We start from the raw sequence: 15,604 nt of genomic DNA on the forward strand, positions 1-15,604 counted from the left end.
AGCTTGTCTCCACCTGTAGCCTTTTGAACACCTTGGCCCAGCCCCATCCTCACCTCATGGGTCCCACCTGGGCTGCCCCAGCCCACACTTGGAGCCCATCTGGAACAGGGGCTGTCACCCCAGCCCACAGTACATCGCTCCCTCTCCTGGACCGCGCTGCAGCCACTTGCTCTGAGCCCAGCAGCTGGAAACACATCCGGGAGTGCAAAGCAGAATGCAGGGACAGTGAACTAAAACGAAGATGTAGAAAGAAAATGTAAAAAGCGAGGGTGCTAAGGAGAGAGAAGAAACAAAAAATAAAGACAGCGAATGGGATAAAAGCAGACAGAAAATCTTAAAAAGCAAAAGAAACGTTTCTTTTTGGGGTACCCAGTTAGAAAAAAATGTTATCAAGTTTTAGTCCAAATGACCTTTCCAAACACAGCAGAGGAAGATCCTGAAAAGACTTCACCTCAGGACACCTTCAAGAAACTTCATCCTGACAGAACAAGAGCTTCTAGAGATAAAGTGAATAAAGAGATAGTGGAGTTTATAGCGAAGACCAAGGGGGCCAAAGAGCATCTTTCGGCTGTTCTAAAAAGCAGAAAACAATCCTGGTGGCTGAAAGAATTCCTGAATTCTAGTAAGTACATGACCTGTGTCATGTTCATCCTTTTTAGAGGATGAAGAACAGTTAGACCTCGTAGTAAACTACTTGAAAGAAATACACAGTGAAATAGACACTAAAAATCTGCATCAAATAAATGGAGATGGAATAAAATTTATTTTGGATGTCCTTTTGCCTGAAGTAAGTAAACACGAAACACTGAGAAAAGTAAATGTTAAAGCAAGTAAACAACGGTAGTGTTACATGATTTGAGTTCACTGACTTCCAGGGTGTTCCCTGGGAGCTGGGTTATGTTTGAACTGGGCAGATACATTCAAGCCTGCCTACCAGCCAGCTTGGGTCACGGTCCCTTCAGCTCAAAGGGAATGAAGCTGTGATTAGTTTCTATGCATGTCTTGAACAAAGAGTATTAAAACGGGTGCAGGCGGCTACTAAGCCGTGTTCATGGGTTTGTAATCAGAGAACAAATATGTTTATGTTGCATGTTGGAACAAATAAATAAATAAAGCAGCAAGATTAATCAATACATGCTTCCTGCACGCGCTGCAGATGTTGGCATTAGTAGGCTGGCAGGGTTACGGGTGAGATGCGAACCAATGTAATTCTAGATGCTGATTTTTAAGCCATTAGCACAGAATGGAGAAGCTTTAGGTAGCATGTTTTTAAAGGCAGAATGATTGCTTTCTGGGTGTATTTTGATTACTTCTGAAACTCTTCAAAGCTTTGAGCTTTGGAATTTTTTTTTAATTTGGCAAGTCATCTCTGGGTTTACTTGCATTCTTTGTGTGTGTCGGGGGGTCCATTGTCTGTTTTTACAGTTATACCTTTAGATCCTTATTGTTCTTCCTAGGAACTTTCTGGGGACAACATTAGTAACTTCTGTAGAAACGAGATTACTATGAAGAGTATCTTAATCTGGTTATAAAAACAGTCTCCTGGGAAAGCTAAAGGACAAGTTTGTGTTACTTAAGAACTTCAGATACACAACACGCAATTTCAACCAAGTTTCCTAAGTGATTGAGGAACCTTGTTCTAAAAACGTGCTTATCTGCTGACACAGTTTCAAATCACTGGTTGCAATTTATGTTTTGTTTCACAAGTATAAATGAACTAAATACATTTATAAGCCATCATTTATGCGATTTCTGCTCTGGATGACATAAATTACAAGAAGGCAGAAGAGAAATACATAAAAGGATAATCTGTGAGCAAAAGGTGTCTCTTTATTTTTAGTATTCTCTGAATTTTTCTTACTAGTTTATTGTTTATATGGAGAAATGTGAGTGTAAGTACAGGAGAGTTAAGTACCTCCCCGGGGCCTTTTGGCTATTATTATCGCAGGACTTCATAAAGGATGTGAAAACAGATTTGTAAATGCTAGTACATGATTGGTACAAATATGACATATTCACATTTTTTTCTCTTTAAAAAAAAAACAACCTTGTTAAACACGAGAGCACAAGAGACTAGTTTAAAAAAGCAAAAATACAAAACTGCCATACTAAATTAGTAAACAGTGCATCCCTACGCATACTTCAGTTTAGAGCTCTAGATATCTCCCAAGACAGAAAGAACCTGGCAAAGTAACACTGAAGTGAGAGCAGCTACAACTAACCCTGTTTATTTCAGAACTGTAAGTCAAAGTTTCTATAAATCTATCCTATTAGTACAAGTTCACTGCAGACCATTTGCCCATTCTCCACTGTCACAACTTCTTAAATGTATGTACAGCTGTTATCAAAGTATGCTGCTCTCCTGCATGCACTTTGGGGAGTCCATATACTGTCCTTTAACTCTGTATGCATTTTCACTTAAACTCAATAGGAATTGCTCTGAGCAGGGCAGAGCATGTGTCCGCTCTGACATTTAAAAGTAGAATCCAGTATTTGTCTTGGTAAACAAGCATAACAATAGTTAGCGCACTACTACCATTTGGAGCATGGGGTCAGAGTATCCTCCATTATTGCTATTTCACAGAGACTGAATCCCAGTAATTCAGCTAGCAGAATCCGCTTTTCACGTATTTTCAGGGGCACGTGGTCCACATTCTGTGTCTGTTGGTGACAGATGTTTATTTGGCTATGAAACATTAAAATGGGAGAATACCAACTGATCTTGGTGTAAATGATAGGATTATATTCAATAAAATACTCATGTACTTTACGGCAGAGTTGGGGAATTAATGGCAATGTACGTGATTTGGCCACCAAAATTGGTTTATGTGGATTTGTATGGTCCCCAGCATTTGGCAAAGTTCTGACCAGAGATGTGGGGCTTCCCTGTTCACAATATAACCATTCTAGCATAATAGTAGAGGAAAACCTGAGCTAAAGAGAGAAGAAGGTAAACAGGCAGTCCCTGTCTCCTGAAGTTAGTGAAAAGAATATCTAATACTTCAGATCAATTTAGACAACAAAGGCGGTGAAAAAAACTGGGATTAGAAATGACAAAACTGTGATTGGAAATGAGTAAATTTTAAGTCCCTGTTCTGTAGTTGGGCCTCTGCCATCCTCCCCATTGAAGGAACTGTTATTACATGAGGTGGAACAAATGGAAGACATGGATACAGGGAGTGGCCTAAAGGATTCTTTAGTCAGGGTTCTTTTGGCACACATACAGAGCAAGAAAAAAACCTGGGCTGAAATAAAGTTTACTTGAAAATGACCTATTAAAGGGTACAAAAATAGGAAGTTTTGGTTGAGGGAGAACGATGACACCAAAGCCAGGCAGTTCTGGTGAAATACATCATTTTTAGTTGGACACTGTTCCTGGTGCACGTTACTGAACTCCCCTGTGCTCCAGTGAAGGATACGTCTGCCAAGGGAGATTTTGGCAGTAGAAACCGGGAATAGAATACATGCAGAATGGCTGATGTTGCAGTCTGTGCACATAGAGATTTGGGATAATTCATGCATGTTTCCTAGAGAACCATAGCGAGCTGGTTGGCCGTAGAGCCTAGGAGGACCACTAATACAATTAATTTGAGCCTTGTACTTGTCAATCAATCTTCTGACCGCTGAAAATAATACCATATTAAAATATTAAATCATCACAAATTACATGATTTTTAGAAATTCATACACAGCCAGCAACTTGATTCCCCCTTCCAAATTTTAAGTCAAGCTTGAGGGAATGGTACAAAGTCCAGTAAATCAAAACTCACATGTGTCCTTAATGCACTGATTTCCTGTACAACCAATTTCTTTTTTCCCCTGAACATTTCCTGTATAAAAAGAACTCTGCTGGATACCCAAACATGCGCAGTCTTACTAGCTTGGAAAACAAATTGTTCTTTAGTGAAAAAAACAGACACACCTGCTATTTCAGCACTTCAAATAGTATCCTGTTATCAGGAGAAAACACAATAATCTTTTAGTAACATCTGTTTTTAAAAAGAGAACGTAAAAGCCTTTGTGGTAATCACATTTGGCCAATAGGAAAAGCCTGGCATTTAGGATACTTGCATAAGAATTCTACTTTGTTTAGAAGTCCAGAAGATGGAATGATTGAAATGTTAAACTGTAGCACCAGTAATACTTGCTTTCCTAAAACCAAATCCTATGGTCTGGAAGGAAATTAAGACAGAACAGGAACATTGTGCTTACACTGCATTAAACAGAAATCAGTGGGTTGGTCATACTTGAGTCTGCACTTCAGTAAAGTCTGGCCAAATTTGCAGTTCTACTGGAAGAGTACTGGAACAGGTCAAGCGTTTGCTTGTCAGTCTTCTGGGTTTCATTCATCCTGTTTCCTCTTGGGCTTTTTGGGATTCCGAGATCGGCTCTTTGCTTTGCAGAGTGGACAAATGGGCGCATTCCGATGAATTTGTTGGTGACACGATAAACATGCCTGAAATGTGACATTGCAGCCTCTTGTTACAAACATTTGAGTGGCATAGTGACACGGGCTATTGAGTATCATATTCTAAGTTACAGTAAAGAAAAATACAACTAAGGCTTCTTGCCTTCAAAGGCAAACCAATGCTACATTCTATACAGTCCAGGTCTCTGGACTGTACAGTAACTTTAGGCTAACGGAAAACCTAGAGTATCGCATTGAAACTACAGTTCAGCAGAGACATGGTTCAGGCATATGTCGATAATTTTAACATTAAATTCTATTTTGTGTTAAATGTTCCACATGTTTTGAAGATGTTTACATGCGTAATAGCTCACTGAGTCAGAGAAGTTACAGTGAAGGCCAACTGTGATGTCATAGAATCCAAGGTAGGAGTGGGTGATTAGATGAATTCCACATACTGGACACAAGATAGAGAACTCTGCCGTTTTGCTTTGTACCAAGCCCTTTAACTTCCATTTGACTGAAGCATATTATTTTCAGAAAAGCTTTTCAATGGCCTAACTCCAGATAGGTAAGTACTCAACTACACAGTGTACCTACGTCAGTTTGCCTCCTTAGTGAACCCTCGGAACTTGGGTGAGATGAATACCCCAACGGAATTACTTAGCTCTTTTTACTGACTATAGATGGAACTGAGTAAAACTGTCACTTAAGTGCCTGTGGTTGGGTTAAATTAATCCATGTTAGTTTTGACTTGAAGATCCCACGAAGTGCAGAAACAATCACCTTTCCTGGTAATTTGCATCGTCAGTAATTACTTTCCCTCATAAAATATGTGCATTGCTTCTGATAAGAATCCATTTGGGATTAACTCCCAGCTATTAGTTTTTCTTTTGCCCAGCCTTTCTTTCTTCTTAGATGCCTTTCTCCCACATGAAACACAAGTGGAGTGGGAATTGCCTACATTTGTTGATGGATACTCTTAAGTCAGAAAGGAGTCAAATAATACAGAGCCTTGTCCTTAACCACTGATGGCTGGTACTACTACGTTACATCTACTGGGGTTGTTCTTGATTTGAACCACTGCAGGAAAAATCAGAATCAGGACACGTAATTTTTCCTTTTCATAAGCACTGATCAACTTTATAAACATAATACATTCCAATGCCAAAAGAGAAAACTCAGCGCATTAAATCTCCTGACCTTCATTGGAGGTGGCTGTTGTCTGAAAGTTGCTGTCTGTCTGGTATCTTGTTTCCTAGCCACCTGCAGCTGTTGGGCAGCCGCTGCAGCTGCAGCCAGAGACTCTGGGATGGGAGGCTCCTGTGGTTCTGTCTGCCATTCTGCTTTCTGCTTTTCAAAGTAGCTAGACAAAAGAAAAACAAATAAAAACTATAACCACTTTTTGGAGTATTCCATTAGTTTGTAAAGGATTTTTTGTGTTAAAATATAACGGATCACATTTCCTTATCGTGTTCCTCCACTAGAGTCGAATTGCCTACTCTTAGACACCACTTGGACTAGTTCATAAATAAAATCAGTGGTATTTTCCTCTGCATTTGTACACTTTGGCCAGATTCCAGATTATCAGCTTCTAAGATATTTTGATGTACAACTGCATATACATCCAACAGGATGCCAAATAGACAACATATATATTTAATCTTTAACAGCTTTAGATGCATCTCTGTCAAACTTAGTTTTTATGTTTTATTCTGTTAAAATGAGTAACTTTTGTATGCAATAGATTAATACATTCTCTGCAGTGTCAAGGTGCTTGGAATGGAAAACAGCATTTCTGATTGCAAAAGAAATCTTGAAAACTGTGTGTCTGTGAAAATGATGCCAAATATGCTGGACGTTAAGAGGAATGTAAGTTTCTTTAAACACCACCTGCATTTCAAATGGATCTGTTAAACAAAGGACACTGGTTTTTTGAATAGAAGCTAATTCTATCACCCTCCACAACCTAGGTTATACCTAAAAATGAAACCGTAATTTATTATTAAATCTATTCCACATCTAGGGTAAACTTACTTGTTGACAGTCATAGGTGTATAGCTAAATGCCACTGCCATGTGCATGCAGCAAAAAGTAAAATTGTGACTAGCAGCAGCACAAACCAACTGAAGAATACTTGTTTTATTTCCCTTTCTTTTACTGCCTCCAACCTCTGCTTGTTAAACAAGCGGAAAAAAAAAAATAGTTTCAGGAAAAAAGTCTTGCTAGAAAAAGCAGCATATGGTATCAAAATCTAGAGAACCAACCACCCTTGCATTTTTGTATGTCATATGTAGAGTTTGCCACTTGGATAATCTAAATTTAACTTCAATAAATTCAGACTGAATGTTATCAAATACATGTGCTCCCACATCCCTTTTTTGTTAACTTTTGTTTTTCATGCTTACCTCTTAAGTGCTTTTTTCAACCCACCAACAAAAGTAAAATGGCAAAATAACCAGCAGAACCGAGAGAAGGTATAAAGCTGGGTAACGTTTGCTTCGGAAACTTACTCAAGGGACAGTTTCTCTTCCTCCTCGCATAGATCTGGCAGTCTCTGCAATCCCAGAGTCATCCGCAAAGCATCTACATGCTCCTTCAGGGGTTTATACTCCTCATGCAGGCGACGGGTAGATTCCAAGAGCTTGTTGAGATCGTTCTCCGACTGCTTGATAGTATTCTCCATCTGAAACAGGAGGGTGGGCATGCTTTTAAAGAACTGTTCCTTTAATAGCTCTCTGATTGAGCTAGAGACTGTCTCAAAAAGAAGACATTTTTCTCACTCAAGTTGGAAGAGATTGGAGACAATGCAATAGTAAAACAAAGAGGCAAGATACTGGGAGGATAAAAACTGGGCAAGGAAGAAGCCACTGAAAGTGGCATACAGGATGCATTTTTGTCTAAAAAAGGTGCACTCAACCTGCATGACTGCATTCTGAGCAACAGAAAAAGCAGGCAGACAGGCTACAGATAAGTCAGCAAGTGAGGAGCTACGGAAAACTCAAGGGACATTAAAAAGGAAATTAAAGTAGAATAAACTAGCTTTCTGTGTTTCTAAGATACCTGAACACCGATGTTTAGAGGTTAACAAGCAAGCTAAGGAAACATTCCTGCTTCCCTTACTGCAGTAAATGGGAAATGCAGCAGAGAAAAAGACATTCTGACAGGAAGAAGAGGGGAGGATGAAACAGAGACTGAGGTTATGCAGCTGGGTAAGGGAATAGACATTCCAAGTGATAAATAAATGCAGTCTGCACATCCAGTATGTAGCTTGTACTTGCTTACAGTGTGGGAACTTTTTACTTCTGGTGCAAAGCACAGGTACCTTCAGAGCTAGAAACCACTGTACAGTCATGTAAGTGCCCTAACATGACATAAAAACTGCAGGTTTAGGAACAGATTCCCCATTTATCCCCTCTAATTGGCTAATCTTCCTTGTTTATAAACTGTTTTTCTCTAATTTGTATTAATTCCCTTTAGGCTGGTGTTTCTTCATGTTTTGTTGTTTCACTCACTGATGAAAGTCAGCTCTTACTAAGAACTTAACAAAGATCGTGTATTTTCCCCAAGTATCTTTTCTTCCACATCAAAAGTCCCACCTAGCTGCCCAAGCTTCTCTGTTTCCATGTGCTAAATGAGAAAAGACTTAACAGGAAGAACGGTTTTCTATGGGACTGCCAGAGCGATGTTACTGTGGCTACTGGTAAAGTTATAGCCACAATGGGCTTGGTTATCTATCCTCTTGGCACAAATGATTACTATGCCAACACTACAAAATATCTTGCTGAACACCAGCAGGAAAACAAAAAAAATGATCCTGAGGTAAATTTATGTTGCACTCTTTCTAGGATCCTAGGATGGTGCTGTAAAGTCCAGATTATTGAACCAGTGGTAGTTCACTGATGTTCACAATTCCACAACCTGTTGAATGATTCATATACAACTGTGTCCTAGTCAGGCTGTCTGCAGCTGCACTGTTGCATACCACATTAATATCAGCATGGATCAGTCGCAGCTCCTCCACATGGGCCATCTTCTCTTGCAGCAGTAGGTCCATTTCCTGTTTGTATTCTTTCAGGTGCCTCTCCTCAGACTCCAGGGCTTCAAATTCTGCTTTCAGTCGTGCCTTTATTTTTTCCATCTGCAAAGTCTTATTCCTGGATCCCAGTGATAATTAAAAATATAGAGAGACAACAGTAAATCACTGCAACATATTTTTGTGAGGTGTCACTTTGTATGTAAATAGATGGAAGAAGGCAATAGCAGTAGTATACAAGGGTGAGTCTAAACATGTCTGAGAAAGGATGAGGTGCAATGAGAGAAATGAATTCAAATCCCAGCTCTTTTGCTGAGCTTTTCAGTGCTATGAGAATTCTTATACTGAGTTATGAAATTAGCAGAACATTGTCAGGCTTTAACAGTTACTGTAGATTCAGAAAACTTTTACCAATAGAGTTCTACTGCATCAGTTAACTCGGATTAAACCCTAGTTCTAAAATAGAGAAATCCAGAAAATCTGGGAGGTTTAGCACAAGATTCTGAGAAATGTAAAATGATTTGGAAGTGATTATAGTGGCATATAAACTGACTAGAACTATGTGGACAGTAACCTGAACTGCTAAAATACTAACTTCAGCTTCAGGTTAAAGAAAATTCCACAGCAATAACATCTCAGAATAGTAAAAACTCAAATGACAGTGGCCATCAACACTCCACTTGCTAGTAACTGCATTCTCTTGGTTCTTTGCGAAGATCTAGTACCTGTCACACATTTGTAAATGTTTCTGCCCATATCCTGCATTCTGATTTTTTTCATTTGTGCCAATCCATAATTCCATAGCAAAAATGTTTAGATACTCAATCCTTATTTCTCTCTTCAGAGCTAATAATCAAAGAGTGTGAGTTTCAGTCATCAAACAGTTTTAAGCAGCAGAACAGCCTACTGCTGTTGTGATTCAACACTTGTCCAAGCTCTTGAACAGAACAAATAACTGTTCTTGTTACTGCAATTTAGTTAATGAAGATGCGTTTGGTTTTTTTCCTGTGGTGGAAGTTAGAGTATGATACTATATCCATATGTGTTTCCACATGCACTACTGAACAGCACAGTAGGCTTCCTACAGTCATGATGTAAGAGTGGGCTGGGGAAGCAGAGGTTTGCATTCATATTTAAATATCCCATTCCTATCCCAATGCAAAGTGGGGTAAGTTTGATTCAAATTCACCGTAAGCAGCAAAGCTGGCTATAGAATGCAGTCTGTAGATTACAGGTAGCTGCCTATCAGATTAGCAATGAAATCCTAGAACAGGGATTTCACCCCAATCCTAGAACAGGGTGGGTGTCTGCCTGCTAGGCCCAGGCTTGCTCCCATTGAAGCAAGCAACAGAGGGCCGGTGTTTTTAGTAGAAGCAGAAGGCGCTGAGCCCCCTGGAGGGAGCTGATCTACCACCTATTGCTAGGAAAGGGGGTCCCTAAACCTCTGTGGGTGGGCCAGAGCCTGCCTAACAGTTGAGTAGAAAAGCATTGTTCTTACTCTGCAAAGTATGTGTTGTCCCATCTCCTTCTACAAATAGTTTTGGGATGCTAGACACAAAAATACTTTTGCTTGATCCTTGTTCACCTTTGTGGTATTGTATGAAGCAGGCTGAGGCCCATACACTGCTGTCTAATTCACCTGTTCTGTGGGTAAAATGTGCTTCTTGGAGGTGCTGTTACCAGACAGAAGTCTACATGACCACCTGCATGCAATGCTGGTGGCAGCACCTTTGTCCCATGCCCTCTCTCCTCTAGCCCCGATAGCCCCTCTCTAGCTGTCGCATCCCAAAACACTTCTTATCGCTCTGGGGTTACCCACTGTCAGCATGCGTTACACCTCCCAGCTAAATCCAAACTGCCCTCCCTTTCTTTGTAACGTGTTTTCGCTTTCGGCTGCATGAGTTCCTACTAAATATAAACAGCTCAGGCCTCCTCCTGAAAATCAATGCCCTAAGCCAAAGAGTGAAAATGCCCTACCTAAAGCTAGGAAAAAGGCACACCCATGATGTGCCTCGTGGCTTATGAGCCTCCTCTTCCAATGCATCCTGTAGTTCACAGTATGAAGCACGCTGTATGCGAATTCCTGGCGTACTGCTTCGAAGGGAACAGCAGAACGAGCCAGCTGCTCGCCCTGCGGCAACCGGTGGAGCGGACGGCAGAAAAAGCCCGGTGCCGGTGTGTCCCCATCCATCGCTCCCTGCAACACCCTGCCACCGCGGCACTCGCCGCCCTGCTCGCCGCTTCGGGGCGGAGGCCAGAAGGAGCAGGTAGCAGACCTCGGCGGGGTGTCCTCGCCCGCCGCAGCCGCCCCTCCGCCTTCGGACAGGCGGGAAGGCAGGGCAGAGAGCAGCCGGCCGGGCGCTGGCCGCTTCACAGGCCCCGCTGCTCGTAACACGCGCGTAGGCTCCACGCTCCCCTGCAGGCCCCAGCCCCAGCGCAACGCCGCGCCGGGACGGGCATGACCCGCCCGGGGGAGGGGTCGCCCCGGCGGCTGAGCAGCCCCGTGCCCTCCCGCCGGTCTCCGCCCGCTGCCCGCCGCGGTGCCCGCCGCGGCTCGGCCCGGCCCGGCCGCGCTCGGATGTGTATCCGTGCGCTGCTCGAGCGTCTATCCGTGCCGTTCCCGGGGCACGTCCGACCTCGGCTTTCGGTGTCACACTCTGCTTTTCGTGCCATCCCCTTCCTTTCCCAGCCCCTCTAGGCTGCTGCCGGGGAGCGAGCGGGGCGAAATAACAGATTTATGACAGAGCAAGAAATAATAATTCAAAGGGCTTAAAAAACCCCCACCCGCAGGCCGACACCACTCCCCCAGCTGCGCGGGGCTGCTGCGTCCTTCCCACCCGCGCACTCCTCGTGTTACCGAGCAGGGCTCATTCTCTGGAAATGCGCGACCATTGCCGCCCTTCGCTGCGCATTCCAGCGGCGATCCCCAGCAGCAGACGCTCCTTCCCTACTTGGAAAAAATCTGTTTCCAGCTCTTATCGTAAAGCCCAGCGGCGGTTTCCTTTCCCTCAGTAGCACAATAGCTACTTTCAGATCGATGCAACTCCTCCGCTCCCCCGAGGAAAAAGCCGCTGCGTGTAACTGATGCGGCACAAAGCAAACATACCTGATCTCCTTGATACTCTCGAGTTTGCACATAATTTCTTGCTCATCTGCCATGCTTTTCACTCCCGATTTAAACTCCCGTAAAATGTACAAAACGTCAGAGGGGAAAAAGAAAAAAACATACAATAGACACAATGTAGTCACCCCTCCTAGCATATGGTCTCTGAGCCTGTGCAGTAGGCGCTAGTGGGAGCTATGGGACTTAGAGTCCAGTTTCCTGTTGCTGCTTAGGAACTAGACGGCAGAAAGACTACAACACCCACAAGGCAGAGCGGAGCGTTCCTGCCCTTTTTCCTGCAACTAGCTTTTCAATCAGTTGTCACACCTCATTATGTCAAATAACGTGTCGGATTATGTCAAATATTGTCCGGAACTTTCACATTTATCGTGTCACAATGAGGAATCATACAGTCTTCTCTTGTGCACTCAGCTGAGCTAAAACTAAAACTACAATACAAATATAACTTGCTACCTTTGGAAATAACATGCATAGTCTGAAACAAATACAGAAAACCTACTGAGAAACCAGGCACAAAAATGGAAGCAAAAAATAAAAACGCAAAATGTGCTGTGTAACAAAAGAGATTTAGGCCCATAGATGGGAATCTGACAGGCTAAAATTCCCTCTACCTTCTCTTGAGTTCTTGTCAAGAAAAAAGAAACTGTTCAAATTCCTGAACTCTGATACCAGTCTCCAGCAAACTTCTGGTAGTATATTCTTTCTCTGCTCTGCCCTGCTTGCCTAAAGATGATGTTTAAGCAAGCCTTTTGTCACTGAGGCAGCAAATGTTTATTGTTGGGATTTTCTTTTTCCTACATAAATGGATTGAGTGATCAATTTAATGTAATGCAGATCAGACCCTGTCCCAGGCAGCGTGAGAAGCTGAAGCTCCCCAGACATGCAGTTTGGCCCTTTTTTTCTGTTTTCACTGATCGGTGGAAACGAATGATCCAGGAAATCGGGTCAGTCAGTCAGTGAAGAGTTTTTACTCTTCAGCACTCAAGGATGACATCAGAACCAGTGCACTGCAGCTTTCTGCTCATTTTCCCCTGATAATAATAGCTTTAATCATTTATTTAAATGTTTTTAATTCTTAGTAAGTAAATGGCAATGTGGAATGAATGCAGACTCCAGTATCAGACACCCACTTATTTTAAAAATTGGGTGTTTTAATAGCAAAAATGATTAGTTTTCATTAAGCACAGATAAGCAGGGTTTCTGTTTGTTTGGGGTTTTTTTCTCTTTTGGTTTACCTGTGTTCTCCAACCTGCTCTTTCCTATTCTCTTGTTCTCCGTGGCAATCTGTTTTCTCAAAGTGCTCTTGCTGCTGCTTCTGTTTACCACTGTTGTCTCTTGTGCTGCTTTGGAGCAGGGACCCCATTTTTGTATATACGTGTAAAGTAATATAAATTTGCATGAAGATATGGAGCCAACATAAATCTCAGAAACTAAAGCCATATATTGCTGCAATACTTGCCAACTGAACTCACATAGTCTAGGTAAAATAGCTGGTTCAATGTAGAGGATGGGGACAAGAGCAAATTGCTGCAACAAGCAGAAAGACAAGAGAAAACTGCGGAAGTAAACAGGACTTGTGGAGGTGCTGAAGGAGCTGACTAAGTGATAAGGAATTAGAAGCAGCGGTTGTGCACTGTCAGCCGGCACATGGACAGCGTGTGAACAACAACCTTATTGGCTGACCTGACACATGATATGACTACAGATTAGACAGATTAGAGAACCTCGTGCAAATAGCTGCCTTATCAGGATGGAAAGTCCCCAGGGGACTAACGTCCGGGTAAAGATGTATAAAACACTGCTTGCAAAATAAACTTTGTCTCACTTGCACCTCAAGTTGAGTCCGTGCCATAATATGTCACAGTTCTGGTGTCCCTGCCTACAGCAGGGGTGTTGGAACTAGATGGTATTTAAGGTTCCTTCCAATGCAAACCATTCTACAATTCGACAAAAAATTGATCTTGGAAACTCTTCACATTTCACAGTCCCCAGCATTTCACATGGAAGATTTGTGCAGTATAATGGACTCAAGGTGTTGGGAATCACCCTTACCAATTTTCTACCCATTTTTTTTTTCCAGGAAAGTTGTAAACTGCAGCTGTGGAGAGGCATGGATGAGGGTGCGGAGTTGTAAGAAATAAAAAGCCATAAAACAGGCTTCAGAGCTACTGCCCCTTCTCCTCACACTCTTCCCCTGCTCCAGCATGGGGTCCCTCCCACGGGAGACAGTTCTCCACAAACTGCTCCAGCGCGGGCTCCCCACAGGATCACAGCCTCCTTTGGGCATGCCCCTGCTCCAGTGCGGGGTGCTCCACAGGCTGCAGGTGCATATCTGCTCCACTCTGGACCTCCATGGCTGCAGGGGACGGCCTGCCTCGCCATGGTCTGCTCCATGGGTTGCAGGGGAATCTCCACTCTAGCGGCTGCAGCACCTCCTCCCTCTCCTTCTTCACCGACCTTGGTGTCTGCAGAGTTGTTTCTCTCACATTGCCTCACTCTTTTCTCTGGCTGCAGTTGCTGTCACACAGGTTTCCCCCCCCGCCCCCCTTCTTAAATATGTTATCCCGGAGGCACTACCACTGTCGCTGATGGTCTTGGCCTTGGCCAGCAGCGGGTCTGTCTTGGAACCGTCTGGCACTGGCTCCATCTGACATGGTGGAAGCTTGTGGCATCTTCTCACAGAGGCCACTCCTGCAGCCCCTCTGCTACCAAAACCTTGCCACGCAAACACAATATGATGGGTGTAGTATTAGAATCACAGAATAGCCCAGGTTGGAATGGACCCCTATAGATCATCTGGTCCAACCTTTCTTGGGAAAGGAAGCCTAGACAACATTATCTAGCACCCTGTCCAATTGCATGTGGAAAACCTCCAGTGACAGGGACTCTACCACAGCCCTGGGGAGATTGTTACAGGGAATGACTGTTTCCACTGTAAAAAATGTCTTTCTTACATCAAGATGAGAACTCTTTCTGACGTAACTTGTACCTGTTGCCCCTTGCCTTCTCCATGTGGCTCCTTCTTAAAAGAGACACTCTGTTCTCTCAACTAAAACAAGAACAGCCAAAACAGACAAGTAATTTGAATTTCAGCAATGCAGGAGTGGACTGGAAGATTCTGTCCCACAGGTAAGGAAGAAAAGTCATAGGAATCATTCCTCAGCTATTGTTTACATAACATTAAAAGCATCCCTATATCTGTATTACATAATTAAAAGTATTCCTAAATCCATATAACACACCATAAGTATCAAACTTTGTGACCACTTTGAAGTACTTTGAAATATGTAGATGCAGTATTATCTGTCCTTTTTTCAAACATGGAGAGAAAAATAATTGCCAAATATTTTATAACACTTTGTGAAGCGGTTTTCTTTAGGTCATTCAAACCAAAGGAAAGTAACAAGTTGAACATCTGCATTTTCACTTTCTGTCCTCGACCTTTTAGTTTAGCCTGTAAAATCAGAAATGAAAAATAGGATAAACACTGCAAATGTTGGCTGGGATTCTCATCACCTCTGTTACAAGGGCTTGCCTTCTCTTTCTCTCATATCTTCACCCTGCCTGCTCTCACTCCCTCAGTGTCTTAGCAACAAGATTCACTGGCCCACTGTAGTTAACTTGTCTCCTACCCCCTCAAATCAATTAGTTCATCTATTTAAATCATGCATCAAAGAAGGCTGCCTCCTTTGAGCACACAGCTCACCTAAGGCTCAATCCTTCTTTTTTCAATTTTTAAGGCAGCAAGATTTTGCAGTTGACTCAAATTATATCAGGATCAGACATTGCATGTTCTAATTTCTTTACAAAAGCTGTGAGATGATGAAGAGGATGCTGATGCCTACCACTGTTTTCCTTTATCTTCTATTTTCTTTAATTAAAGAACACAACATCATAAGGAAAATTCCTTAAATAATGCAGAAAATAACTAAAACATCTCCCCATTCACAACTGCTGCTTATTCATTATCTGTTCCAGAAATACATCTTCTGCAATGCTAGCAAGAGTGTGTTTGCAAAAATTGGATTTGTATAAT

The 15,604-nt window shown here is 42.5% G+C and overlaps 1 protein-coding gene across 2 annotated transcripts; it reads right to left on the reverse strand.

Annotated features, from left to right (window-relative positions):
* Positions 1–753: 753 nt before the first annotated feature.
* ZC4H2 (zinc finger C4H2-type containing) lies at positions 754–11,618 on the reverse strand. Of its 2 annotated transcripts, none has more exons than XM_009942103.2 (5): positions 11,551–11,618; positions 8,394–8,565; positions 6,922–7,094; positions 5,612–5,774; positions 754–4,456 (listed from the first exon to the last, which is right to left on the reverse strand). In XM_009942103.2, the coding sequence occupies exons 1-5, from the start codon at positions 11,601–11,603 to the stop codon at positions 4,343–4,345; spliced, it is 675 nt and encodes a 224-aa protein (XP_009940405.2). In that variant the 5' UTR covers positions 11,604–11,618; the 3' UTR covers positions 754–4,342. The 2 variants fall into 2 exon arrangements, with proteins under 2 accessions (XP_009940405.2, XP_075291822.1); XM_075435707.1 differs by lacking the exon at positions 11,551–11,618 and adding an exon at positions 11,302–11,491.
* Between the last annotated feature and the right edge of the window lie 3,986 nt (positions 11,619–15,604).

The sequence above is a fragment of the Opisthocomus hoazin genome, chromosome 14 (genome assembly GCF_030867145.1).
Source record: "Opisthocomus hoazin isolate bOpiHoa1 chromosome 14, bOpiHoa1.hap1, whole genome shotgun sequence".
In the NCBI taxonomy this organism is placed as follows: Eukaryota; Metazoa; Chordata; class Aves; order Opisthocomiformes; family Opisthocomidae; genus Opisthocomus; species Opisthocomus hoazin.

Coding starts and splice junctions, on each gene's coding strand:
- ZC4H2 (XM_009942103.2), bottom strand. CDS start 11,603: ATGGCAGATGAGCAAGAAATTATGTGCAAACTCGAGAGTATCAAGGAG. Junction 8,566..11,550: donor GAGAGTATCAAGGAGATCAG/GTATGTTTGCTT, acceptor ACTGGGATCCAG/GAATAAGACTTTGCAGATGG. Junction 7,095..8,393: donor TCCATGCTGATATTAATGTG/GTATGCAACAGT, acceptor CTCCTGTTTCAG/ATGGAGAATACTATCAAGCA.